Genomic DNA, 27,367 nt, shown 5'->3' with positions numbered 1-27,367 from the left:
ACTGTCCGAATTCCACCTTTAAATTTCACTTGTGAACACATTTTGTTTATTACGTAACAAATGTATTGCATTTAATTTAAAATGTAGATTTATTGGCTCTCTCACTCTTTTCTTAGTTTTTACTATTTTAAATCAGTCCATAAAAAAAAAGAAATAATATTACAGTGACAAGTATCAATCACAATTTCGTAATATATTAAACGTTTTTTTTTGTAATACATTAATAACCGATATTCTATTCTGGCAATCAAAATTTTAATTAATTATTTTTGTAATTTGCAATTAAACAACACATTTTAGATCAGCTGTAAAATTTTGTTTACTATTGGAAAAATCTAAAATACACGTTTTAACTTTCGTGCTTATTAAAAAAATGCTTTTTATTAAATAATAATTTTTTATTTAATAAAGAAAATTTTACCTATTACATTATTTTTTTTTTTTTATTAAAAAAGGCGATTGTCCGAATAAGATTGATCACGTTTTTCCTATGTTTCATTTTAATGCATTTATTTTAAACATTTGGTTGAAAGCATTACGCTCCTTTTCACGTTTCATCATTCTCCGGGCTATAATGAAATAGTTATCATTTTATTTCGGTCACGAGAAAACGGGCTGTGACACACGCGATCGCAGATCGTCTACTTCGTTTCTCAGGTTTAATACACAATTTTCTCCGAACGAACCAAGTGTCAGGTTGCGCGCATAATTTAGGAACTTAAGAATACTGTGACTTCATGTCGATATACTTTAATCATTTTCTCGCTGTACGTTTCTTTGTGGTCATGAAAAAGTATTGCTAACGTTCTTTAAGAATTGACTCGTTTTGCACGCATTATTATATTTCTCTCTTTCTTCCGTTGCGCGCACATTCACCGAAAAAGGGGAAAGAAAAGAAAAAAAAAGATAAAAAAAAACAAAATAACTATTATTTTACATAACGCACGTACCGAATTTAAAATTATTTCTCTTTTCCTCTCTCTCTCTCTTTTTTTTATTTACCCTGTTGTTTAATGCAATAATAATAACAGCACGCATATAATAATCGCGTGTATATTCGTCATTTATATAATTATAATTTATCGATTGACGCTCTTCTTTTGTAAATTCAAGTATAGTAATGATAATATGTAATAAGGAACCATTTATATTTAGCGATATCAACGAAACGCGAATGTCCCAGTTATTTAAATCACGCGCATAATTTATTAAGGGCGTAGACGCGGCCCTTTTCGACAGAAAGAAGGGAGGAACCTTTCATAAATCCTACGCCGGGACGATTGGATCTTCGTCCCCACAAATTGGGTGTTCCGAACATATTGTCATTGCATTACATTTACCCAATGTCCGATAGTTTATGTTGTACAACTAGAAATTTAATCGAAACAACGATATTAAACTCAAAAATTAATTAAATACGATACAACTAAGTTTACGAATCTCGATAACAAGCCGATGATATCTATCCGCTGAAAGTGGACTATTCCGTCCGATTATTTAAAGAAATAATAAAATACTAAACGCCGATCGCTCTGAAAATCGTTAGGGAAGCTCACGCCTTGAATAATCATTCCTATTCTTGCGTTAATTGAAATTCCTCTCGTCTTTCCGCGCAATATCATAAGGTTGCGACAGGTTAACTGAAACTCCAACCATCAACAGTTCATTGGAATTTATCCAATCTTCGCCCATTCATTCGTCAATTGGATCGCGTTATACAATATAAAGTTAAACGACGGTATCCGAAAGGAGGAGGAACACAAGTAAGGCTGCGAATACGGGAGAGCGATTTTTAAATGTGATATTTCGCGTTATTATTATTACCTTTTTTTTTTTTTCCTACACTGCATAACGTAATCACATTGAGGCTTGGATCTCAAAAGGGAAAGCCTACCTTTTTTCTGTCGGGTGGACCTCGGGCTTCTTCTAAATATCCAAAATATTACTGGAAGCGCGATGGGACGCAACATCCGATGTCCAGCCATATTTGCGATATAGAGATTATTATATAATATTCACTCTCACGTTTATGTCTTTCCTCGCTAGCCCATTTTAGTCCCTAGATCTAATCACGACCGCTAGCGACCGCGCATTTTTAATCCTAAAGGGTAACTCTTTCGCACTCGCATCCACGCTCTCGTCGCCTTTCTCCCCGGTCCCTTTCACGCTCGGTCTTTCTCTCGTATAACGTTAAGTTTTTGTTTCTCTCTTTTTTTTTTCTTTTTTTTTATCTCTCCTCCTCCTCCTCCTCGACATCTCTACCGTTCCTCCGTTAAGCTAGCGTTTGAAGTGCCGATGCCTCGTGTATTCGCGGACGAAGGCTACGCGACGTTTCTATATATTTTATGTACTATTTTTCCTGTCTTAACTTGATCTTCATCCGATAGTTTGATCTCCCGCTGTATGAATTTTAAGGTTGCACCTATACGGTTATCACTGACGCTGGTTAACTAAATTTTCTTGCTTTGTTGTAAGGATTATAATCTAATGAAGAGCCATGAATTGCTAAACTCACACGCCAACCAGAGCTAGTTAAGCCAGACTATCGGTGTAACTCAGCCTTAGAACGATTATTAGACGCCGGGGATGTAGAGGGTGTATCGTAGCTTTCGTGTAGACGCGTGTGCGTGTGTTTGTGTAAAGTGTATCGCGGTTAGCTCGCCGCTGAAAAGAACTTCTTATACTTCTTTTTCTTTGATCGCATTGGCTCGTCTATAAAGTCATGCATATACGGCATTATTTTAAATTATTTTTAATTATACGGTAATTTTTGCGTGTAATACGCATAATATACGTGTGTGTATATATACATATATATATATATATATATATATATATATATATATATATGTATATATATGTATATAACCCTTGTTATATTTACAACAAGGTTTGTAATTATATATAAAACAAGGGTTATTGCATGTAATCGGTTTTAAAGCTATACAGCGGCCGATTAGAGTTATAACAGTCATTGTCTGATGCCTCCGAAAGCTCCAGGTGGAACTTTAAAACGAGCATTCGGTGTCGATCAGAATTACAGAGTAGCATAACAAATCGCCATTTTTAAGTGAAACGTAATTCAATACTAAAAAAAAAAATTTCCTTTTTTCTTCAAAATTATTTTAATTGACGCAAAATATCATACTGCTATAAAATATGCATATAGTATTTTTATGAAGTTCATAAATATAAATCCAACGTTATTTTAGAAATACACGTATTTTAATCCGCGCGTTCATCTGTTGGGGTGTAAATGGCGGATTCGTCGGCGAAATGCAACTAAAGAGCTCATGCTATTCTGTGATTCTAACGATATCATTCGTTATTATATCCCTTTTTTTTCCGAAAGTCCCCCGCGATGTTGCGCATCTCATCGTTTCGAAACTTCTCCCGTCGGCCCGAAATTCAATGGCAGCTCTTTTGCGTGTCTTCCCTCTTCCCACAAATAATGCTAACAGCGTGACATTAAGTATGTAGCACGCCTATGTAACTCCCCCCGCTCGCCTGCCGCTACATCTTTCTGCATTATTTCGTTGCGCACCCGGGAAAGCAGGACTGCAACAGGATAGGAGAGAAGCACCGTTCCGCCATTTAGCTAGCGAAAAGGCACGTTAGGAGAGAAGAAGGAGCTTGAATCTGCGTGTGCAGACATAGAGAAAGGGCAGCAAAAAGGACCGCTTGATTTATCTGCTCTACTTTTTCATCAGCCTTTATCCCTCTTCTCCTTTTCTCCTTTTTTTTTCTTTTTTCTTTTTTCGTTTTCTTTTTCCGCGTCGTCGTTCCTCCCTCGGCCGCCATTAAACCCTTCAACCCTTCCCGCGCAATTACGATTAAAACTTGAAAGCCCAGAAACAAAGTCTTTCCCAGGTGTGAACGCGCATATGTGCCTATCATTATATAATATACGCGGGCACACGCAGTGCACGGCGCTCGTTAATAATTGCAATCGCCAGTAGTCATATAGTAATTAATAATTATATTCGTAAGAGTTGGTATCTTTTTCCGTCTCTTTAACTGCCTTAAATACTAGATGTCATACGTTATCTATAATAATTATCAATTATTTATATATTTATATATATAAGTGTATATATATATATTTATATCTTTATATATATATATACTATTTATATGTATTCTAGACTTAACCGTTTAAATATTTAGCAATTAATAATATTAATTTAATTTATTATTATATTATTATTTCTTTTATTAATGTCGGAGAACGGGCTGGCGTCAATACGCAGTTTCGGCCATAACTAGCCTAATGCAGCGCGCGTTGTTATCTCTTCCTGTTTCCGTCTGACGGTCGGTCTTCCTGTCGCGTTTCTCGTCTTTTTTTTTTGTATTTTTTTTATTTTTTATTTTCCTCTAACCCTCTCTGGACGTCTTCTCCGTTGCGTCAGTTTTTTTTTCTTTTTTATTCATCAACAGGATTAATTTTCTTTTTTTTTTTTTTTCTATATCTATAGTTGCATCCAACTGGATTCGACTAATGCTCTAAATTCTTTCTTAACACGTTCGCGTAATATTACATCCGGTTATTTACAATCCGGATTTTGTAGTTGTATCGATCAGATCTTACTTGGTAGTTGCCTCCTGTGCGATATCATTCGTTATTTTTTTTATTTTTTATTTTTTATTTTTATTTTTTTTTATTTTTTTTAATGCATTGCAACTTTTGATCGTTATTTGTATCTTTGTATCTATACAGTAGGCATGTGTGTATTTATTTTTTTCGTCCAGAGATCGTCCGTTATATTTAGCTGCCTTAAATCGTCCGTATAACTTATTATATCAGGCGACCGTGCTGCGTTCTGCCGTCTCGTCCATCCTAATAAAAAAAGAATTAAGTTCAACAAGTTAAATATTAAACTTTCGAAGAAAGCGGCCAGTTTTAAGCAATTCCAAACGTAGTCGATATAAAATAAAGACGAACCTAAAGATTTTCGAAGACACGTTTCTTATGTTTTAAACGTATGAAAATTTAAGATAATTTATAATTTATATATGTATATACAATATATATATTTAAATATAAATTATTTTTCGTTAAAACAATGCTGTATTAAAAAGATATGGGGAAAGAAACTTGAATTATTTAGCATATTTACATAGTATTGATATTTTAAGAAATTCAATATTTTTAGGAAATCAATTTTTTTTCGTAAAACATTATTTAACAAAACATGAACGTAGCTCATCAAAATATTGGCATACATACCTGTTATTAGGTCTTAACAAGGCTCAATGGTAGCCATTAGTGAACGCCGCTGGTATTAGAGGTCCCTGGAACAATACAATATATCGATCTCATCAACCTTTCTATAAAAAAGAAAACAATTATTATTGCGCAAGAGTGTGAGCACAAAGATATCCCTTTACATTAGCCTGTATATTTGAAATTGCAGCGTGCAATTGCGGTACTTGGCCTTTGAAGTTGTAAATTTTTTTCTTTTTTTTTTATATATTCTTGCTAGGATTTTTTCTAAATTTTACAATATAACAATGTAAATATGAGGGATACACGCGAAATAACATATGGGAAGTCTTGGATCATTAAACATATTGATATTGCAGAGATTGAACAAATCAGATAAATTCTATAAACAATATTAAATTTAATATAAGCCAATGTAAAATATTTTTATACTATACCTGACGGACCAGAGACGTATTCATAAAATATAGAATTATAAAATATAAAATGGATATAAAGCGTATACGATATATACAAGAAAGCAAATTCTTTTTTTTTTTTTTTTTTTTGTGAAACTGGTAATCGGTTGCATTAAATATATTGTATGTTCGCAAGAAAGTTGTATCCACAGTTGCTTGTTATAATTGCATTAAGCTGATGAAATTGCAACATATGAAACGAAACGATAAAGAGCTCGAAGACTGTCGTATAATTTTTTTTTTTTTTTAATTTTCCATTATTTCGTAATTTGCCACTGCAACATCAATGCGAAATTAATTTTAGTTTTCGTGCTCTTTGTCTTTACGTTACATTTCTCTGTCGGGAGGGGCCCGATCCGGTGAACAAAGGGAAAGCATTAAGTGGACTTACGGGACTGTAGTTGAGCGGGGCACGGGATACGGCGATCGCGGGGAACGCGGTCGTGGGGGGCTGCGGGCTAGCTGCGGCCTGGACGTAGCTTGCGACTGCGGAATCCGCGGCTGCGGCTGCTGCTGCGGCGGCGGCACTCGAGCTGTACATGTCAATTGGGCCCGGTGAATTGGCCGCCGGGAAAGACCGGCCCTGCGGCCCACCGTGGCCGCCGGCCGCGTGCGGCGACGCCGGCGGGAATCCGGCCTGCGCTGCGGCCGCCTGGTAGTTGTTCATCACTGCAACGAACCCGCGTCAATGTTCACCCTCTTATCCCGACCGAGCGTAAACGTCGGCAAAGAGACCAGGGCAAGCCTCGACCGAAGCTTGCCCTCGTCTACCGCGGAACGTGCGAAACGCGAAAGCGCTCGAAAATGTATTTACTCTCAAAATTATACTTGGAAAGTGTCAGAAGTAATTTTTTATATCTCCAATTACTGGGTTAGTGAAGAGTCTAATTACTGTACTTTCCATAGACTGTGTTAATAAATTCAATTGATCCTTTTCACAAAATTAATAGAGATTTAATTGTGCCAGTAATTAAAGATCTAAAAAAGAATGTTTGAAATTATCTTCTTTTTTTTTTTTTTCTTTTAATTTTATTTACCGTTAAATGACCCGTGAACGACTATTGAGCTGTACTTAGTTTTTAATCTTGTAATTATAGCGCACGCTATTTTACAACAATTAAACATTCGAGTGACAATTATGGGACGTGAATATTTTGATTGTTTCATTCCGCCTGCGATAACGATACGAGCGTTGCATGCCTTATCCTTTTTAGGGATCTTCCATGCAACTACCTTGAAGCACGTTGCTCCGTTAGCGTTCGCCCCCCCAGTTTTTAGCTTTTTCGCCTCTTTCCGCTTACGAATATCAAACTCATTTCAGTTGTATAATGATACGCTCCAACGGGTTAAATCTCATTAGAGATAAGGTTCTTTAACTCATATATACCATAGTGTGATATTTATTGTAACGAGCTCACGCATATTCGTGCACAAATGAACGACGACGATCTCTGGTCTACATTTAATACTTCGAGGCGTGTGCGTGTTAAATGGCCCAGGTGTTCGAATGATCGCGTAAATGTTGCGTTATGTCAATGAGCACACAATCACGTTGACACATATCGGGGAATAGAGGATAAAGAATAGAGTCCATTTAACGAATACCTTCTCGTATTTAATTTTCCCGGAAAGAAAGAGGAAGGAGTAAAAGACACTCACGTAAGCGCATCGCAAGGCAGCCTTATACATACGATCAGAGATAATAAAAAATAAAGCGCCTTATACATATGCATATACACGTTAACGACATTGTACGACACGTCACTGGGACAAGCAACGCAATCGCACGAGGTAGTGTTGGCGATCGGCTCGAAAAGTTACGAGATAACGACAGGCTCTCGGCTATACGATTACCGTTCTGTTTGGCTTGCACGAGGATCGATTTCCCATTCGCGCTCTTAAGAAACGGAGTAGAAATTGACGAGGCTCTGGTTAGATTAGGGAGATCAAGCGGCGAAAGCTAAACTTACCCCATTTCCGTTCTCGAGGTGAAAAGCTCGCGTAAAAATACAAACGAGAAAAGAAAACGTGGAGAAGGGAAAACTTTGTTTTTTTTTGCGTTAAATTTAATTCAATTGCTGGCAAGAGATATAATTAGCTGTCAAATAATTAATTTTATAAGGCAATCAAAATCTCTTAAAAATAGGTATTGACACTATTTATAAAATGTTCGAAACTCTCTTTCTAAATCTTGCCAATAACTGCTTCTCGTTCTCGTACGTAAAAAAAGTAACAAAAAAAAAATCATTGCGAAAACTACTCTACGCTACTTTCTGAAGCTGTGTCACATATCTAGACACACACAAACACACACAAACGCGCACACGAGCACACGGGAAAATAGTGTCTCGGCGTGTCGTCCGCAGTTCTGAAACTTTAGCACTCGTAAAAACTTTGACAGATAGCCAATAAGAAGCGGCGGAGATTAATGCATCTGACTCGAGCGATTCCGTATATCGCGTCCACGTTGCTCGCGCACGGAGAGCCCGCGTAAATGTCATACAGTGTACGTACTTTCGGATTAACGGCGGTCGCGAAAAGCGAGGGAGGAAAAAGACGACGACGGTAGCACAGGGGGGATGAAGAGAAGAAAGAAAGACGGGGGTGGAGCGGGCACGGGGGGAGGGGGGGAGGAAGGAGATCGCGAGCGGGCGGTACGCGAAGAATTTGAAACTCTCAACGGGAGTGAGGAAAGGAGAGGCCGATGGGTGACGGGGCCACGGGAAACCGAAAGCGCTCCGACGTACAATCTAAAAACCCATTCAGCTTTTAAACTCTTGACAATGGCGGCCGGTTACAAAGTTTTGTGTCGGTACCGCGGAGAGAAAGGGAGAGAGAGGCGCGTAGAAATCGCGGTGGTTGGAGGAGGAACGAGCGCGATTCAAAAGTTTGATTTATTTGAGAGGAGATTGCGGACGGCACGACGGCGAGCAGATCGGGGGCAGATTTTAGATGGGAAATGCGACAAAAAAAAAAATAAGATAGGAAAACGGAGGCGTATTTCGCTGCCGGCATCTCGGCGCCCTTGCATGCGTGACGCTTCTCCACCGAAGATACCAGCAACCTCTCGCTTCTTTCGTTCTTTCGCCGCTCAGTAATTCGGCAGTAATCGCGTAATAATAAAGCGGTGGAACAAAGAGAAAAAAAAAAACGACAAAAAATGAAGGTAACGAGACGGTATCCGTTAGAACTGAATGACATTTTTCTTCGGGAAAAGACATTACTTGGCGAGATGAAGGGAGGTGTCAAGAAATATTTCCGCTGAAAAATTCATTTCTGCGCTTATTATCTAGCGGAATAAGCGATATGATCCTACTTACTTTATTAATATCCCGAGAATAACGCCGTGAGCGACGTTTTTGACTTTTCCTCGCGATAGTTCCCGCTTAGATTTTACGTATAACGTAATGCTTATTAAATGTAACGTTTCTACGTGTAATAGACATGCACAGTTCCCATGCTTATTAAAGTAGCCATGCTTTTCATTGCTCACATACAGGAATTGTAATAATCTTCTGAAATTACAGACATTAGCTAATTGAAATCTTTCTCCAACCGCTATTATTTAACTAAGCGGAGAAAATTGATTTTGAACATTAATTACTAAATTCGCGGAATGATATAAATTGGAAACGTTGAAGAGTAATATTTCGAGAAATTGTCCGTGTCTATGTTTAAAAAGGTAGAATTCAGTTTGAAAAATTATTAGATGGCATTATTAAAATGAGATGACAGAAGCAATGATTGATTCGAACGTAATATTGCGTTTAACGTTTTACTCCGCAATATTCCCGTCCGTGCGATCAGAGTATTCTTTGCAAAAAAAAAAAAAAAAAAAAAAAAAAAAAAGAATTGCACACAATCGTTATTGCTCGCAATCTCGCGTGACTAGTTAACGAAAAAGCCATCATAGTCGAAATTGTTTTGCATTTCCGGGCGAATCGATCACAGCATGGCGAAGCGAGTCGGGTAAGCGCATTACATTCGCAGCCGAAAAGTAGTAAGGCTTTAAAACGTACCAGAAAGTGCTTGTGTAAGTAAGGGCGTGTTGTTGTTTGGGGTGAGTTGTCCATTGGTTAGATCCACTGAAACATAAAACTTCGGTCACAACTGCGCCACAATTGCAATACGCGTATTGTGCATTTGCTATTCATTTTCGTTGACTATCACTTGGCAATAGTCTGAAAACTAATATATATTATGTAAAAAGAAGAAAAAAAAAATAAAATTAAATTAAATTAAAATATAAGAAAAGAATATAGAACGAGTAGAAAAATGATGACGCGCCAGATGGACGATTGAAAAGAGAGCCAGACGCAAAAATGGTAATTTTTTTTTTTCCGAATGTGTTGCTTTGTCAATCGTATCTCTTATTTTCCCGAGTTTCGTCCGAGGATTTCGACGATCCTCGGGGTATATATGCGGTGCCTTCTGCCTCTCGTCTTCGACGCTCGAGAGTGGCCCTTGAACGTTCACAAGGCGGGATGCGGGACAGTTCTTTTATCGCGGGAAATTACATTCGACGGATGAGCTCGCGCATGTAAGGAAACACGTTGGAAATAACGGAAGCGCCATATATCGCCGAAAAGTGTGACAGGTGTTTTCTCTAGGCACTTAGAAAGCTTTCGCTCGTATCGTCGGTATCAGCTTTCTCCATCGGGCGAGGGATGCTCGAAACCGCGTTGGCGTTTACTGCCGTGACGACTACGGTTTCGATTCGGATACATCGGCTGGCTGTGGCAATAATGGAACCTACGGGGTATCGATCGCCGTCGAAACTACAGTGCGAGAGGGGCTCCCTGGAGTAGCACTCGATGCATCGAAATGCACTTCGGTATTAATATGCATTTTCCGTGCGGAATAGACGAAGGCAGAAATGTACGAAACGCGATAAACGAGGCGGGACGATTCAAGAAGAATTCTCGAGAAATTGTTGTATTTTCGAAAGATCGTGCATAGGGGATTTCTGTACCAGATGGAAAGACAGGAGGCAAGTGAAAGAGACGTATCGAGAGTGAGAGAATGCGAGAGAGAGAAATTGATGATGGCGAAAAAAGGGTTCGCGGGCGTGTGTGAGAGAGATAGACAGACGAAAAGAGAGAGAAAGAGAGAGAGAATGAGAGAGAGAAAGAGGTGTTTCGAGGTGTGTATTTCGAGCAAAGTGAATGTCGACTTCATACATTTCTTCCGGAGTGCATTGCGTTGGACGTGTTGCATCGGCGCCTCTGTATACGCGCGGCCTGCATTCTCACTTCCTGTTCCGTGGTAGTACACCGCCGGCACTCCTGACATTAATAAAGAACAAGAAGAAAGCTGAGAATGATGAGAAACAAAAATGGGAACGGGGAGTACGATCTGTAATGCGAATTGCTATCGCGGCTAAAAAGAGATAAGGATTTATGTTAACGTACTACGTGAATTAAACAACCCCTCGCGTTCCAGCAAAAATATTACCAGCGTTTCACAGTTTAATTTTGATATCGCGGCGCCGCTGCGCGACTTGTAGATACCTTGTAATTTAAATTAATCGTAACAATAATATATTACAGCACAAATTATATTCAATAACGCAAATTTAATATCATCTAAATTGCGTTTAAATTGTTGAAATATGAAAAAAATTTAATATGAAATTATGAAAATATTGTATAAAATTCTGTTTCATATATCTCGTATTTTCTATTTTAATATTACAATACTTTTATATTAATTATACTATATTACCTTTACGTTTATCTGTATCCTTTACCGTCAACACGTTTTAAATAATTTGTGTTAGAAAAAAAAAAGATTCTTGTATCCAGTTTAACGCAATTAGTTGCATCTTATTAAATTAAAATGTGAATTGGCATTATTATATTATATATATTATCGGAATGTTTTGGCCTGCCATGTCGTTAGTAACTTAACTAAAAATCGAAAAGGAACATTAAACTAAAGAATTAAAGAGTTCGAGATCAACGTGTTAGCAGAAATATTGTTTCAATTTAGTAGATATTACTTTGTAGTATGCCATACCCGAGAGGATCGCGGAAAAACTGGAATGCAAATAAGAGATGCAATAGAAATAGCTAGGAATAAAAGCGGGTTAAGCTCATATATGTATATTCTGTATTTCTCAATATTTGCGCGGGTGCTTATAGCATAAAATGCTAAAGATTAATTTCTCAGTAACGGTATTTTTCCCGAGCAACCAACAAAAAAGAAAAAGAAAAAAATAAGAATACAGATCAGAAATCACGTATTTATTTCGATGCATATTAAATTTCGAATTGAAACAATCGTGTGCTAAATAATAGTAATGGATTTCAAAATTTTGACGTAACTATGAGTTAAATCATTCAAAGTGAGACAAGCGGAGGTAATTCTTTAATGCGCAAATCATACTGTGCATAAGCGATTGTATTTACAAATTGCAATGTACGTGTAATCTAACAGCGAATCGAGAATATTGTCAAAGATCAGAATCATATTTTTGATCCATTGTTAATGCGAGGTAGGGGAATGGGGGCTCTTCTGTATAACCGAAGCGATGCGTTTTCACGGAGAAGCCTCGTTTCGGGTGTGCAACTATCGGCGCTGATAACGCGATTGCGAGAGAGGGTGAATGCACCATAAATCGTGGACCGACGTGATTTGTATGGGGTATCACGGCATTTAATGGTGTGGCTTGTCTCTATCGACATGCTCTGACCGGAAGTTTCGAGCTGTCACAGTTAGAGGGAAACACTCTGTTGATCTGCCCGCTATAATCTGGCGATTTACGTGCGTTTATATCTTTTCGATATTCGGTAACATAAATTAATTGTGTTTAGCGAGAGCGTGGAAATTATTTTAATAAGGAATATAATTCTAGATTTAAAACAAATCACAGAAAAGTTAGATTAGAAAAATTTAAATTTCTGAAAAAGCAAATTTGTATTGAGATTTTACTTAAATTTGGAATCAGGGTAGGAAAATTATTTACAAACTAGAAAAAAATAATGTAATAAATATTCAGAATTTGAGGAATAGGAATAAAAAGAGAAAGAGATGAAGGGAAAGAGAAAAAGAGAGTGTATGTCGCGCGCGATCTCTGGTCGGACAGGTTGACGAATGAAACGGAAATCCTTGCTAGCGGGCGTTTATCGGAAGTTTCGTAAAAAGAAAGGGCCGCACGTCCATGTCCAGCCCTCGAAACGGGTGCGGCTTCCGGATTTCGCGACAACCGACGGCTGCACCGATAACTTTTGGGGTCGTATCTCGATTCGACCAAAAATAGCGATACATATAAGCACACATGAATATCTATACACACACAAGTGAAATAGCATATGTATACAGGGTGCTTCGAAATTGCTCGCTTTCTCTGAACCACAGATATCGAATAACCACAAGAAATATTAAAATAAGTACATACAAAGTCGCAAATAATTAATAATAATAAAAAAAATTATATTAATTAATATATATTTTGCTGTAAAATGCGGAATAAGTATTTCGAAATTAAAAAAAAAAAAATTTTTTTCTAAGTGGATAAAAGTGTACGACCTCTGGGACACTTCATATATAAATAGAGAGAGGGTGCGTATATACATATATACTAAGTCTGTCCGTGGAAATCCTTATTGCCTGGGTTTGGCCGTCCATCGAAACGACCGACGCGTAGGGATCTAGGCCAAGAGTTCATCTATTTCGAGTGTATCTCCAGCTGACGTAAACGCGATCGAGACTTTAGATAAGGACTTCGCGCCGCGAAATCTACCCAGGGGACTCTGACTGGTGCGAAACCAGTGGAGCTTTGAGTCCCAAATTCTGGCGTAGAGTCGCTCGCTCGGAGTTCGTCGGCTGGTTTGCACGACGGCACGTTGGAGAACGAGAGATCGGGTTATTACTCCTCGTGACGCAAATGTATACATGACGTGGGGCTGCATAGGCGGGATATAAAAAGGCAATAAGTGCTTTCCAATAATTTACGGAGATAGTCGAATATCGGAAACCCTGAAAATGTTTTTTTTTTGCACGCCTGTAACACATCGTTAAACATTGCAAGGAAATTTTTCAACGCCGTAGGAAGGCCCTGCGCGTGAAATTTCGTAAAGCTGACTCGCATCGTCAGGATCATATATCGTGACGAGCGAGGTCCCGACCATTGCGATAACGAGAAGCCGTACTTTTAAATTAGAGAGAGCGAAATGCATAACGTAATTGGCGAAGCAACACATCGGTCGAATCATTGTTAATTAGCGTCGCATAATTAAAGACGATTCGTCATAACGAGCTGTTAATCCCGCGCGTCCATACTCGGCGATAACAGAATTATTAAACAATACGGTGGATTAAGCAAATTAGTAAATATTTTCCGGTCGGCACATCCTAAACTACAAACACACGTGGTCAGTGCCATATGGCCGGCAATAATCGTAACTTGTACATTATTATAGACAAAATACATATATAAACGTATGTGAATATCACCGTGACAGATCGAAGTTTCTAAACTACGAGAGCTCGTCAGTTTGTCACGCTGCTAATTCTAATTAGCGTACTAATGCTAGCGGTCAAATAAACGACAAGAAATAACGGCGTTCGGACGGATAAGTTTTACGATCGTGTCTACCTCGGAAAATACTAGCCGCGATTAGCGGGAGTTTATAATAATTGCGTAAGGAAATACAAGGAGAACTGGACAGTCAAATTTGTATATGGACACACGACACACAAAGAAAATCACTCTCATTCTATCTACTTATCTAATCTACTGTTCTATGAATTCTCTACGCAAAGCCGCAAGCGAAACGTCGCAGCGAATCGCTTTACTGCTCTGCAAACAACCTCTTTGAAAAAAAAAGAAAAAGAAAACTACTTTATCTATGTAGATGTAATGTAATTCGTTATAAACTTAGAACCATGTTCAAAAACTTTGTCATACACGAAGATATTTGTTACGATCGCTCTATCAAGTAGACTATTATAATTCGGATATACTATAAATAACTATGATCCTAAACATTAATCGAGATTGCCAACCACATTTTCGGCATAAAATAATTTAATGTAAAAAAATTATATGTATATATTTGATAAAGTTCGTGAAAATTGTTGTGGGCAATCTCAATATTAACTCTCAATTAATTACTCTCAATAATAATTACAAAAATTAGTCGACAACGTTCTGGTTTATACTACGAACAGCTTCTAATCAGAAACTATATGTATAATCGTTTAACTCGATTTTTCTAAATTGACTACGTTTTTTGCACCACCGCGGGAAGATCTCTTTCAATAACAAGACTGGTATATTTGTTTAAAACTGTAACTTGCCATTTTAATCTTTGATTTTTTTTTTTTTTTAATAATTTATAATAATGGATAACCGACCCGCTGTGGTTGACTAGGCGTTTTCACTATGAACAATATATAATAATTAATATCAGTTTATACATATGGCGATGTTTCTAAAAAAATAGTAGGTGTAGCTAGATGGTAGATTACTCGCCCCTAGGTGACTGCATCTTCAACGAAGTCTTCGTCATCTCGGCAATGGTCCAGCCTCGGACGCCTTCTCTCCATTTTAACGATATTCAACTCGAATTCATTCGTCTCACGGAAAAAACTGACCCATAGCCGCGCGATATAACGAGCAAAATTGTGCGGAACGATATTACGGAAATAATAATAGATAACGTAAAAATAAAGATGGAGAAATCTTATAAAAAAAAAAGATATGTGCTTAAATGATAAGAGGAAATTAGAATATTATGGAAAATATTTGAGAATTGATAACTTTTTAATGCGTTCACGGGATTTTGTAAATATTTTCGACGGGCTATGGGCCGCGCGAGAGGATAAAAAATATTTTTACGAGGCTGTTTCAGTTTTCACTAGAACTACGTACAATCAGTTTGGATACATGCAAGTGTTGCTCCAACCGGCGCGCAAAGTAGCGGTCAAAGAGTGATAAATATTTATAAACAGACGTACTCAAAAAAGATATGAATATGCATTTACTTTTTTTTTTCCTTTTTTTTTAAGTAAAAAGATTTATATTCTCTTGGCTATCGGTCTCTAGCCCTGAGTCATATTTGTCTAATATGAAGATCACTTTTAATGTCAGTGGGGAAGAATCTGATGACCTCGTTTAACGCTAAATACGATGAGAATACGAGCCAGGGTATCGGGTATCGATAGCTTTAAAGCAAGCTCGGTAAGTTGAGATTTCCCGGCGTTTTGTAACCGGCCGCGGCTTCGGCTTTTACTTCAAAGAGAACCCTTTCCGTGGAACATCAAGGTTAGGAAAGAATCTAACAGTTCCCTTGCCATGCGACGTGTTATACACACAAATCTCCCGTAACACGTTCCTTTAAACAATTCCTATTGATATCAAGACTAAGTTCTAGTGAAAACTAATGTTAGGCTCGAGTACTCATATGGATAAATAGAACGGTGGAAAATCTGGACATAACTATGTACTATGAGCTAGGCAACCATCCAACACCAGTACAAGATACGGGATTTAAACGTATATATGTATACGTAAAAAGCCAAATGGCTTTCGTTACCAATTACTTGTTAGGCTATTCTAAACTATGGAATGAAATGGCGCACGGCATATTTATACGTATATGTAAAATAATATATATGGAAAACCCTTTCCCCCCGAATCGAGAGGCCCCTGATCGACCAGAGATTATCTCGACACGCATTCATGCGGTAATTACGAGAGCTCTGTCATGTGCTGTCAATTTTTTTGTAGTATTTGCCATACGATTTTCAGTATTCAGGCTTCTCTAACGGCTCCGACGACATGTGCACTTTTATTTTTGAAACATAGAATTGCAATTCTCCGAATTCGTTATACCGGATACCCGAGAAATATATGCAGTGCAGCACAATATTATATCTATCGAATAACTCTATCAATATTCCATTGAATAACTTGACACACATTTCTGGAAATAGCATCGATACATATTTATGATTCTGATTTGGATATTATGAAACTTTTTGAAAGATACGAGCAGCCATACAATTAACTAATTATCGATTAAGGCGAATAACATGTTAATTTTTTTCTTTTCTTCTTTTTTCTTTTTTTTTGCGGCCGAATAATAATCCGGACGTGGAAATTTGTCTCGAGAAATACTTCACCGAGAGATAATAATTTTGTTTCCGTCATCATCGAAATTGTTTCGCGGCGGAGAGTTATCGAAGAAGCGAATAAGGTTACGTAGATCAACTTTCTGGCATGTTAAATAGCTATGAAGAGGCTTTAAAGCAGATTTGAAAGCGTAGATACGTAGTATAATAAATGGAAAGAGAGTACATCAAACTCAAGGTAAAAAGAAACTAATTCAACTTTTACTATTGCAGCGCAAACGTACAAGGCTGCGACTTATATCGCTTCTTCGATACTTACCTTCCCCTAATTATATTACTCGATTGAGAAACTAATTATTTCCTTAATTAAATCGTGACGCAATAAACCTTTTACACTGTTACACAGCGCGGTCATTTTTTTTTTGCGACGATAAAACAGTTATCAGGCGATCATATTAATTCATTTTAATCGCTTGCTCGTTGAAAGCGTCGATCATCCGATTCACAATTTAGTGGAAAGTATAATATAATATTAACGTAACGATGCACACGTACATCATATTACGCGACCTCTATACACAGATTTATTTTAATACGATAGAAAAGGTCTATAATGACGTAACTAATAAATTGTTAATCGTTTTAGACTTTGCACCAATTACGAGATTATAATAAAATTGACGAAGTTCCTAAAATTGCATACAAATAGAACTCGAAAGAGAACTTTTAGAAACCAATTTTTGTGGATAAACTACGTTAAATTGACATAAAGAAAGTAGGGCAATGCTGATATTTTAATAATAGCCTATTTTCGCCGAGAAAAAGAAAAATAAAAAAAAAAAAAAGAGAAAAAAGAATATACATATTTCGTATGTAAATCGATCGGTTTCCAAAACTGCACGTGGTGAGAAAGATGGACGAGACGAATACAAATCGCGTAGACGATACAACGAACAACGGATGCACAACTAACATACGGCTCTCTGTTTCCTAAGCATTCCATAAAAATAGATATAGAATACAATATTTATATTTAGATACGAAAAGAATTCAACCAATAATAAATACTATCGGTGACAATACTCGAGCTATGGGTACCTAAAGTAACTAGGTAGCAAAAATGGCAGATGTCTCGTATTGAATCAGAATTAAGTAATGTTGAATGTATGAGAATGATGGAGTGACGTAAAGCCGGATTCAAATCAAACAAGCGAACACGAATAAATATGAATAAATATTTCAATAAACTGATATTGTTTGCATTTATTGAAACAAATCGTGTTTTATTCATATTCGTTTGCTGTCGCGTGCTTGGTTCGAATCCGGATTAAGAAAATGTTAATGTGAGTTTTGAATAATTGGCTCTTTTGAACAATTGATAGATAGAAATTATCGTGTTATTAGCAAGTAATAATGAATAAAATTATTAGAAATCTATTTTAGAAAAATATTAATTTTAATTAATTAATTTTTATTTTATTTTTTTCTAATAAAGTATTAATTTCAAATGTAGAGCAATTACGAACTTATTCGAATCTTTTAATACAAATAAATTTTAGACGTAAATATTTTGAAGTTTATCGACGATGCAATTTAAAATAAAGTAATATTCTATCTCGATTGGGTATGTGTGATGTGTGTCGCGTAGTGTTCTAGTAGGCAGTACATGTATGTTTGTGCAATACGTGAGCGTGTACGTGGAATCTGGGTATGTACTACGTACTACGGATTACGGTTACCGTCAACACGAGCGAGAACACGAGAACTTGGTGGAACAACCTGGCACTTTGGGGTTGAAGCTTACCGGTGCAACCCCCGCTGGGGCTCACGGACACTCGGCCTACCCTTGGCCCCACTGCGCGGTACACGACCGCTCCTACCCAACAAGAGACATCACCGATCTTACATGATATATAAATGTCCGTCGATCACGCTAAGATAATTTTATAATCTATCAATTGGACGATTTAGTGCTGGATTAAGCTTTCGGCGATCAGAGAAACTCATAAGCGAGTCTAAATTTTATTCGCGTCACTACGTACCCATTAAATTTTTTTCGGCTAATTTTTTGCACCTTCGGAGAAAACTATACTTCAAACATTTAACGTTTCGAAATTAATTTCAAAAGTATATCGTAATTTATCGTAAATATTAAATATAGCGTACTCAATGCATGTACAAATTACGATAAGTTATGTTAATAAATACATAAAAAAAAAAGTGATGTGTAGATTCTCCGCATGTACAAATATTTTTGCTCTCTTATTTAATGACTTATGTATTTCTTTTTAAATTTTCATAAAGATAGCCTGAAGTTATAACAATGCACTTAATTCAGCATCGCGTACTCTATATCGTACTTGTAATCAAATAACCGTTTGCTGCTTCGTACTTTTTCCCTTACGAAAATCATGTCGAGTTGTACTGATCTGTGTGAGGTGATACCTAGCTCATAGTAGAGACTCAAACTAAAGCACGTCATATCGTACGTGTCGTGCTGCAAGAAGGGAAATCAGAATATTCTCGATAAGAGAAACGCATTTCACTCTCTTCCCTTTTTCCGGCACGAGCGGCATCGAGAATTCCTTACGTTTCGTATTCATTGCGTAGTATTTTTCTTTTTTTTTTCTTTTTTATTCGTTACAGACATTTACTATTCATAATGCTTAATCATTATAATAATAGAACTCCAGAGAGAATCGTTACATGGTGGTGTTAATATGTATACGCGCGGTGCGTAAGTGAACTCACTCTGTCATTTAGATTCAGAGCGATCTCAGACGGGCATCAAGTGCTACGTTATTGAATACCCACGAGACATTTATATAAAACTTTCGCGGCTACAAGTTTCTCTTTTCGTCACCTTCTTACTCGCCTCGTCGTTGGTAATCTAATTAATCGTCCGAGCCCTCATCGATCGCCTGTTAAATTAATTACTTTCACGAGTGTGTTATTCTCTTAAGGCGCGTGTATCGCGCAAAGCCGAGGAAAGAAGCATCGGTCGGAAGCATGATTCATTCTACACCGTTCGAAATCTTATGCATTAAGTAAGACTGGCGATTGTCGATTAAGACGATTTCGCATGCAAGAAAACTTGAAGAGATTTTTTTTCTCGATCGTACAAATCTCACTTACACGGTTAACATTAACTTAAAAAAATATATCCGTTCGTGCGAATTTTAAGGGTTGTTAGAAGAAATTTTTTTTTTCTCTTTTTAAATATTTCACAGATTTATTAAAGTGTGAGGTTATAATATGAAAACGAGCTCTTCGAATATCAATTAATTTTAATCCCGTAAGTACCATAAATAGATTTTTATTTTTTTTCGTGACAACCTTTCAGTAATATAAAAATTATAGAAAAATTCAAGGAAAAGAATATCGTAAAAATTCTTATAGTATATTAAATGATGTACACACGCGTTACACATAAGCGTAAAAGTAATTTTCACTCTGGTACTTAAGGATTAACGAACATATTAGAAATTTCATGTTTAAAGACAAAATAGATATTTATTGAACTTCTCCCATTTCCTAACCCCTAATTGACGTTTTAATTCAATCCCAAGCATAACCCGCGAGTGAATCGGCCTTGAAACTGCGCCATACTGCTCTCACAAACGTTTATATTATCTTGGACGGTATATTTTCTCATATTTCGAACATTCTCCAATTACTTTTTAATTTCGCGTCTTTCGCAGCGAAGTTCTTCAAGTAGTCTTGCGTGGCACGTGCTTCAGCATCGTTAGATTATCTGCTCTGTGAGTGCAAGTGGCATCGTGAGAGTCATTCTCGGGATCGGGTAAAGTATTATTTTTATCCACGCGCGATCATAATCATTTAATAACAATCTTACGAATAGCAACAATCGGACCATAGCTCGGTAACGTTAATCGCGCCGTTCTGTGAAAATCTAAAGGAAACTTCGGGGGGCACTTATGCGGAAATGTATGCTCGATAAAGTGAAATTTATGAAATATACAAAAAAATATATTTGCATCGCGAGATTTTTTTAAAATTTATTTTTTATTCTTTTTATTTTTTATTTTTTTTCACGCAGGACGAAGACGTTAACGCGAGCGAACTATAGCCGCGCATAAAAGTATCGATAATATTATTTAAGCATCGTGTCATTAACAAATGTATAAGCTCAGGACATAAGTACCTTCTCTTGAGTTTGGTTTAATCGTTAATTGTCTCGCTCGTAAAGTTATCAGATCCACATTCGCATTACGCGCTTAGCGATTGCCTGGCCGCAACCGTTCAATACTCCGCGGACAACGAATAATAAAAATAATTCAGATATAACTACGTCAAAAAGAAATAAAGTTCGAATTTAAATTATTTCTAAAAAGCGATTTTTGATTTGAAACAACATTGGATAAAAGTTTCATGAATTATCAAAATGTTCCCTGACAGTTTCGGTATTGAATATTGTTGTAGCCGATGTTTATATCAGATCGGACAAAATTAAAGATTAAACGGCAATTAAAATTCAGCGCTAAACCGACATGCGAATGCAAGCCTCTGTAACATTTTATGTTTTCTCTTCGGCTACTCGCAAAAAACGTTTCCGGCGAGACAATTCGCGGGAACGAGCGTTAAATCTGGCTGCTCTCTTTGTGAATCTGCGTTCTCCATAACGTCTTAGGGACGAGGACGGACAATTCGCTCGTCGCCCTTCTCCGTTTTCTTTTCTGCGCGCGCGAGACTTATCGTAACATATATTTCGTACATACCTCCTTTTAACCTTACTCGTTTTCTCGCTCTGCGAGCCACGCTGGGTGGCATCGTAGAGCCTTCCATTAACGACAACTCGAGAATACACAACGAAATTTAAACTCGATCACAGCTCTCGCAAACGTATAATACGTTGCGGTAAGAGTGGAATAATGCCAAAGGGATGCGGGCCAGCGAGGGGGGTAGGAAGGAACGAAACCGAGAAAGCAAGGCGAAGGAATTAGTGCGACGACACTGCTCGCGTCTCCTATTTACCGTTAATAAATCCGCGCCGTAATTAATTACTCTTAATCTTCGTTACATATGAAGGTAAATGTATACGTGCGGGTACGCGAAAGTACCGCGTCACCGCGATTTGCGCGTGCATTATGCATAATCTGCTTTTCCCTCCCGCTTTCTTTCCATTTTTTTTCCCTTTCTTTCTTTTCAAAGATATCTTTAATATCCTTAATTAATCTTAGCTGTACGTTATTTCTTTTTGAGTTCATCTCCGTGCGGAGCAGTTTAGAAAATTGCTTTAATTAAATGAAAATCTGTAATGCGCGACGTGTAATGAGAATATAATTAATATACGAGGGATTTTGTCGCAAATCCCCTGATTATGGTTGTTATCATTGCGTATATTAAATCTATTAAATTGCATTTGGTGTTCGCGTCGGCCTTGCTTCCTGGGCTTCCCTGATACCTACGCTCTATCAAGGGACGGAAGTGCGGGACTTCGGAAAGGCCTGGAATGAGTTTAAAGGCGTAATAATAACGAAGAAGCGCAAAATGGCCAACGGTCCTTGAGCGGCTTATCTCGATGCTAATCTCTCCTACGAGGGTCGGTACTCTTACTTTTTTTTAAAATGTTTTTTTCTTTTTTCTTTTCTTACGTTTCACTTTCGCCTAACTCGACGTATGCCTTACTCTACGTTTAGCACAATATGTAACTTTTTTTTTTCTTCTGGTTAAGAAATAGTCACGCGCCACGACTACGGCGCCTTGCCCGCGATGCTTTTGTGCGATGCATTTTAATTTTCCCTGTAATAGTTTAGCGGTCAACAAAATCTACGTTGCGACTATTAATAAAATGTGCAAATCGTGTACTTCAAGTTTCTCCCCCCCTTCTTTTTTTTTTTCTTTCAATTCGTCTCGAACTCGAACAGAAATTTATTCCGATAAGCTACTTCGGTAAAAACATAATTTCCTGTTGCCGAGATATTTATTCATCCAAGTAAAAATTTCACGTCACTCTGATTTTTACATAATTACTACAGGTTATTGTAAAAAATAAAAACAAAAATAAAAATAAAAAAGTAGAAAAGAAAAATAAAAATTACGTACAACTTTGACGCGCATCGCTCAAACAAAGCGTCATAAATCGAGGCGCTCAGAAACGTCTATATTGTTATATCTACGTATATATGTCCTAAGCTAGGTGTTTTCGATTAAAGTGTTTAGCTTAAAGATTACATAGAACGTGGCTACATCTCGAATTGCTACGTGAGGTCAATATCTACGTGAGAGAAACGCGTTTAAAGTTTAAAGTGGATGGAAAGGAATGATAGATCGGCGAAAAGGGGGAGGAATCGAAGGAGGGGTGTCCTAGGGAAGCATGATGGAGAACTGACCATTGGTCTTTAATACTCGTTAATTGTATAGTCATTATATCTAGCTTGCGTTCTCATTACGATTCATTGTAACTTCGCATTAAAACATCTACCTCGGATTATATTTTTTCCCTTGATCTATTATTAACATGTCTTTTTAGTGGGTGAGTTTATTATAGCTGCTATATCCCCTCCCCCATACTTTACGATAAAACGAGCAAGAATCATCTCGGTGTAATTTCTGCGTTAATTATATCTACGTTTCTGGTAGATAACAATTGCTGGCAGCTAATGGCAAGGCTATGTCTTCGTTTACCGTAAATTTCCCACTGACTTTGGCATTAGTAATTATCAATAATTCTCTAAACGGCGTTCGAGAACGACGTTGATAAAAACGTGGGTCTATATTGACAAAAAAATGTATAGAATAATTATATTAACGAAGTTGAAATATCATATCCTTACATCGGTTGTCGGATTAATTGTTATTTTTATTCGGAATCAGTGAGATAGGTTTCTTATTTCGATGACGTGTCTGTCTCTAGGAATAATGCATCGGTTATTTTTTAAATACATCCCGTTTTCTTAAGCACCTGCTTATGCATTTGTGTCCGTTCGTCTGCGACGGCGAACGCTTTTGCATTTTGCAGAAAATAATAAAGACTTTACGATATTGTAATTTGTTTTCGTGATACAAATAGCCTTGCCATTAAGCGTCATTAGATTCGGAATGTGCTGTCTCCATTTTTAGGCGCTTTTCAAAGTAACGACAGAAGAATACAGAAATCCGTCTATTTCTATACGAATGAGAAGGTAAAGTGACGGGACAGAAAGAGAGAGAAGACTGAATAGTACTCGACTTCCATCGAAAAACCATTAAATCTCGTCGCACAATTTCCATATCTGTTTTATTTTCTCTTCTCTTTTTTTTCTCTCTTTTTTTTTCCACGTGCCCTATATTTTCTCTCTCTTTCCCTTGTTTTAGTATTTACGCGTTTACCCATGTATTTTCTTGCCGTTCCTTCATTCCTGTTTGCTTGAGAGTGAATGCTTTTACAGGAAAACGAGCACTTTTTTCGCGCGAGATACTTCTGCCGAAGATATTTCGACGTGTGTCGGTACACGCGAACACGCACACGTGCGTGCGCGGTGTGTAAATATGTGTAGTATTTGTCGTTACTTTTTAGAATCTTGTGTTTGGCAGTACCTAATGGAATGGGGGTAGAGGCAGGCGACGCTTTGCTTGACGTAGGACCACAGAGTTTGCCAGCCATGCGTCTGTGAACATTTTTTAATTTCCGGTCAAGCGATTCACGTGAGAACAGGCCGTTTCAAAAAAATTCAAATTCGAGTTTCGACAGTGCTATCAGATAACAGAAACGTTTACGGCCCGTTGCGGGAATGTTTTTTTCTTCTTTTCATTTTTTTTTTTCTTTTTTTTTTTTCTTCGTAAAGATATAACATAATATATACGGTTACACTCTCGGATTAACCTTTCGATGATAACGGAAATGGTACCTCACTTCAACGCGACGTATATGAGCTGACAAAATTTGTGTTAACAGCGAAGGATTATTCCGAGCAACTAAATTATAGACGATTTCATCAAGAGCTATTCATTACCGGAATAGCTCGATGCTTTCAAATGGGTAAATAATTCAGAATTAAAATAAATGGAATTGGATATTAATCTCTAATGGATCTTTAAAAAAATAAAATAAAATAAAATAAAAAATTATATCAGTCCACGCAAAATATTTTTCCGCGCAGCAATTTGTCCATTTCGTATAAATATCATGAGCACCATAGTTACGTAATCGACCACAGAATAACGCTTGATCAAATGGTTGGAAAAATTGAAGCATATTTCCGTGGGAAAATGTCACGAGCTCATTATTTTCGGTCGTAATACCGGCGCGCTCTTGCGTCAAGTCGATTAGAATGATACTCGTGAAAAAAAATTTGCATCGAAATTGAATATTATCCGCACACATATATTCATCTTTCAATTGAAATTTTCGGCTTGATGAGCTATAGTTCGTCGAACTATGATTATTATACACCGCGAATATATCTCTAGCTTGCGAGATTATCCCGGGTTCTAATAAACAATGAAGACCAATTTGGCGAATAGTGCTGCATATCATATTAATCGCAGCAATTCCATATTTATCACCGGCGACTGATCATCGTTATACAAACTAATAATATTTCATTAATAATTCACAAGACTCGTGTTTCAACAAGTATGAGCAACATTAATTTACATCACTCGCACTCAGCATATATTATCCACTTTATAACTTATATATTAAAATTTATTTATATCGTTTACTCTTTTTATTTATACCGTGTGTACATAATGTATAATGTGAATAAACGACTGTACAGTTGCGCGTATTTACAAGATACTCTCTCGAAAAAAAGAAAAAAGAAAAAAAATATATATATCGAGATATGTAATAAAATAAATTTCTAACGTATATGCATTGCCCGAAGAAAAGTTAAGACGATGGTAAACTGTAAGAAGTCGAAAGTAGTCCGTTAGATATATGTATATTCTAATTCGGCAAATCTATATGAAAAACACTCCGAAAATATACAGATCCGATAAATAAATCCAGCATCTATCGTTGAGAATTAACGGCACGTGCGAACGAAAATGTCAAATATATAAAGTATACATATAAATTAACGAAGCCACCGCGAACGCCTTATAAAACGTTCACGAGTGCTTTCGCACACGCAATAAATATGCATCTGCATATAAAACAATTGCACGCATGTGTATGTATAATTAAATGGAGCCTGTCGGCAAAGATGTTCGCGGGAAATGTGGGTGCGACGATTGCGTGTCGTTACGCTTTAAATTTCGCACAGTTCCGAACGCGAGTCGCGTTTCTACGGCGGGGAAACGTCGTTGGTTACTGTCGGAGCGTGCGCTCGAAAGGCGCAGAACTTCGTGTCAATTTCGACATTTTCTTGAAGGTCCTGCGGACGTGGAGACTTTCGTGACCCAGTGCACTTCCAGGGCGAAGTCTCGGGCGCTCACGGGGGCGCGCATGTGTTTGTACGCAACTCATTGCGAAGGGGAAGGGTGAGTTTGCATTTGCGTTCCGGACGCGAGCAGGTGCCGCCGTTGTACGCTATATGTGTCTCTCGCATGACGGCGATATCGTAAATCTCCGGAAACGGCACGCGTTATATATAAGCTTCGGATATTTGGAATTCTTAGCGTGGAGTCGAGGTTTTCCTTAAGCTATAACGTATTACCTTAGCCTCGCGCTGCGAACGATACGTATAACGGTTTACAGCGTGCGTCTGTGTGTGTGTGTGTGTGTGTTGTTACAGAGAGACGCACACACAACCACGCTCTGTGACCCATAACGAAATATATCTCTGCCCGGTAAACGTAGAATTCGCACTCTGCGCGTAAAAGTCGAAAGATCAATTCTGATCCATCGAATTATTTTCAATCAGGCGACGATATTAAGATTAATATTAATATCGGATATTTCACTGAAAAAAAAAATTGTTGCGTTTGACATTTACGATTTAAGTATACATTTTAATTACGTTAAAATAACGTACAATTAAGTAAATTAAAATATCGTTCCGATATCGCGGGCGTACTCAATATTACATTTTTAAAAAATTTCGTTAGATGTTTTTGTAATTACCGTTCATGCGAGATGTATTAGTGTGGCGCGCAACGACTTGATAACGGGGAATATTAAAAGAATTAATGAACGACTGCAAATCTCCGTTGTAACTTATTAGAAAATTGCGATCGATAAATATTTATAATTAATGTGGATTATACATTTCTATTTAAATATGATAATATAGCACGTCTATATGTTTTATTGCTTTACTTACGTTTCTGCACGTGTAAAATACCGCCGGGAATTTCCGTGACTCTATCCCCGCCGCGACGAGCGAGAGATTTAAGACAAACCGTAACCGATTCTCGCGGACGTCCGCGAGAAAACCGCGGCAGGAATAATCGAAATTCAAATCATTCCCCTCTTTGACACTCTCTCGTTTGTCTCGCTTTATTTCCGGCGGCTTCCACTCGCGGCTTGAACCCGCGTATAGAAACGAATCGTCCGTTCGCGTCGAACAAAGACCGAATGCGGAAACGACGGAAGAGAGAAAGCGGAAAGCACGGGAGTTATGCGCATTGTCGTCAATGGAACGAAACAAAAGCCGGGAGCGCAAAAACGAAAATAAAAGAAGGAAAAAAGTAAAAATAAAAAACAGAAAAAAAAAAG

The 27,367-nt window shown here is 37.4% G+C and overlaps 1 protein-coding gene across 10 annotated transcripts in view; it reads right to left on the bottom strand.

The window, feature by feature from the left end:
• Nucleotides 1-4,443: 4,443 nt before the first annotated feature.
• The window catches only part of Rbp6 (RNA-binding protein 6), a 531,138-nt gene continuing 508,214 nt past the window's right edge, over nucleotides 4,444-27,367 (bottom strand). For 5 of the 10 annotated variants that reach the window (XM_070658102.1, XM_070658103.1, XM_070658098.1 and 2 more), the window contains one exon: nucleotides 9,777-10,967. In XM_070658102.1, the coding sequence (XP_070514203.1) occupies nucleotides 10,435-10,967 (533 nt within the window). In that variant the 3' untranslated portion in view covers nucleotides 9,777-10,434. The other 5 variants (XM_070658100.1, XM_070658096.1, XM_070658097.1 and 2 more) reach the window with 4 other exon arrangements.

This window comes from Cardiocondyla obscurior, linkage group LG06 (genome assembly GCF_019399895.1).
Source record: "Cardiocondyla obscurior isolate alpha-2009 linkage group LG06, Cobs3.1, whole genome shotgun sequence".
Classification (NCBI taxonomy): Eukaryota; Metazoa; Arthropoda; class Insecta; order Hymenoptera; family Formicidae; genus Cardiocondyla; species Cardiocondyla obscurior.
The sequence above is the reverse complement of the archived record's forward strand: the minus strand, read 5'-3'. Positions and strand labels throughout refer to the sequence as shown.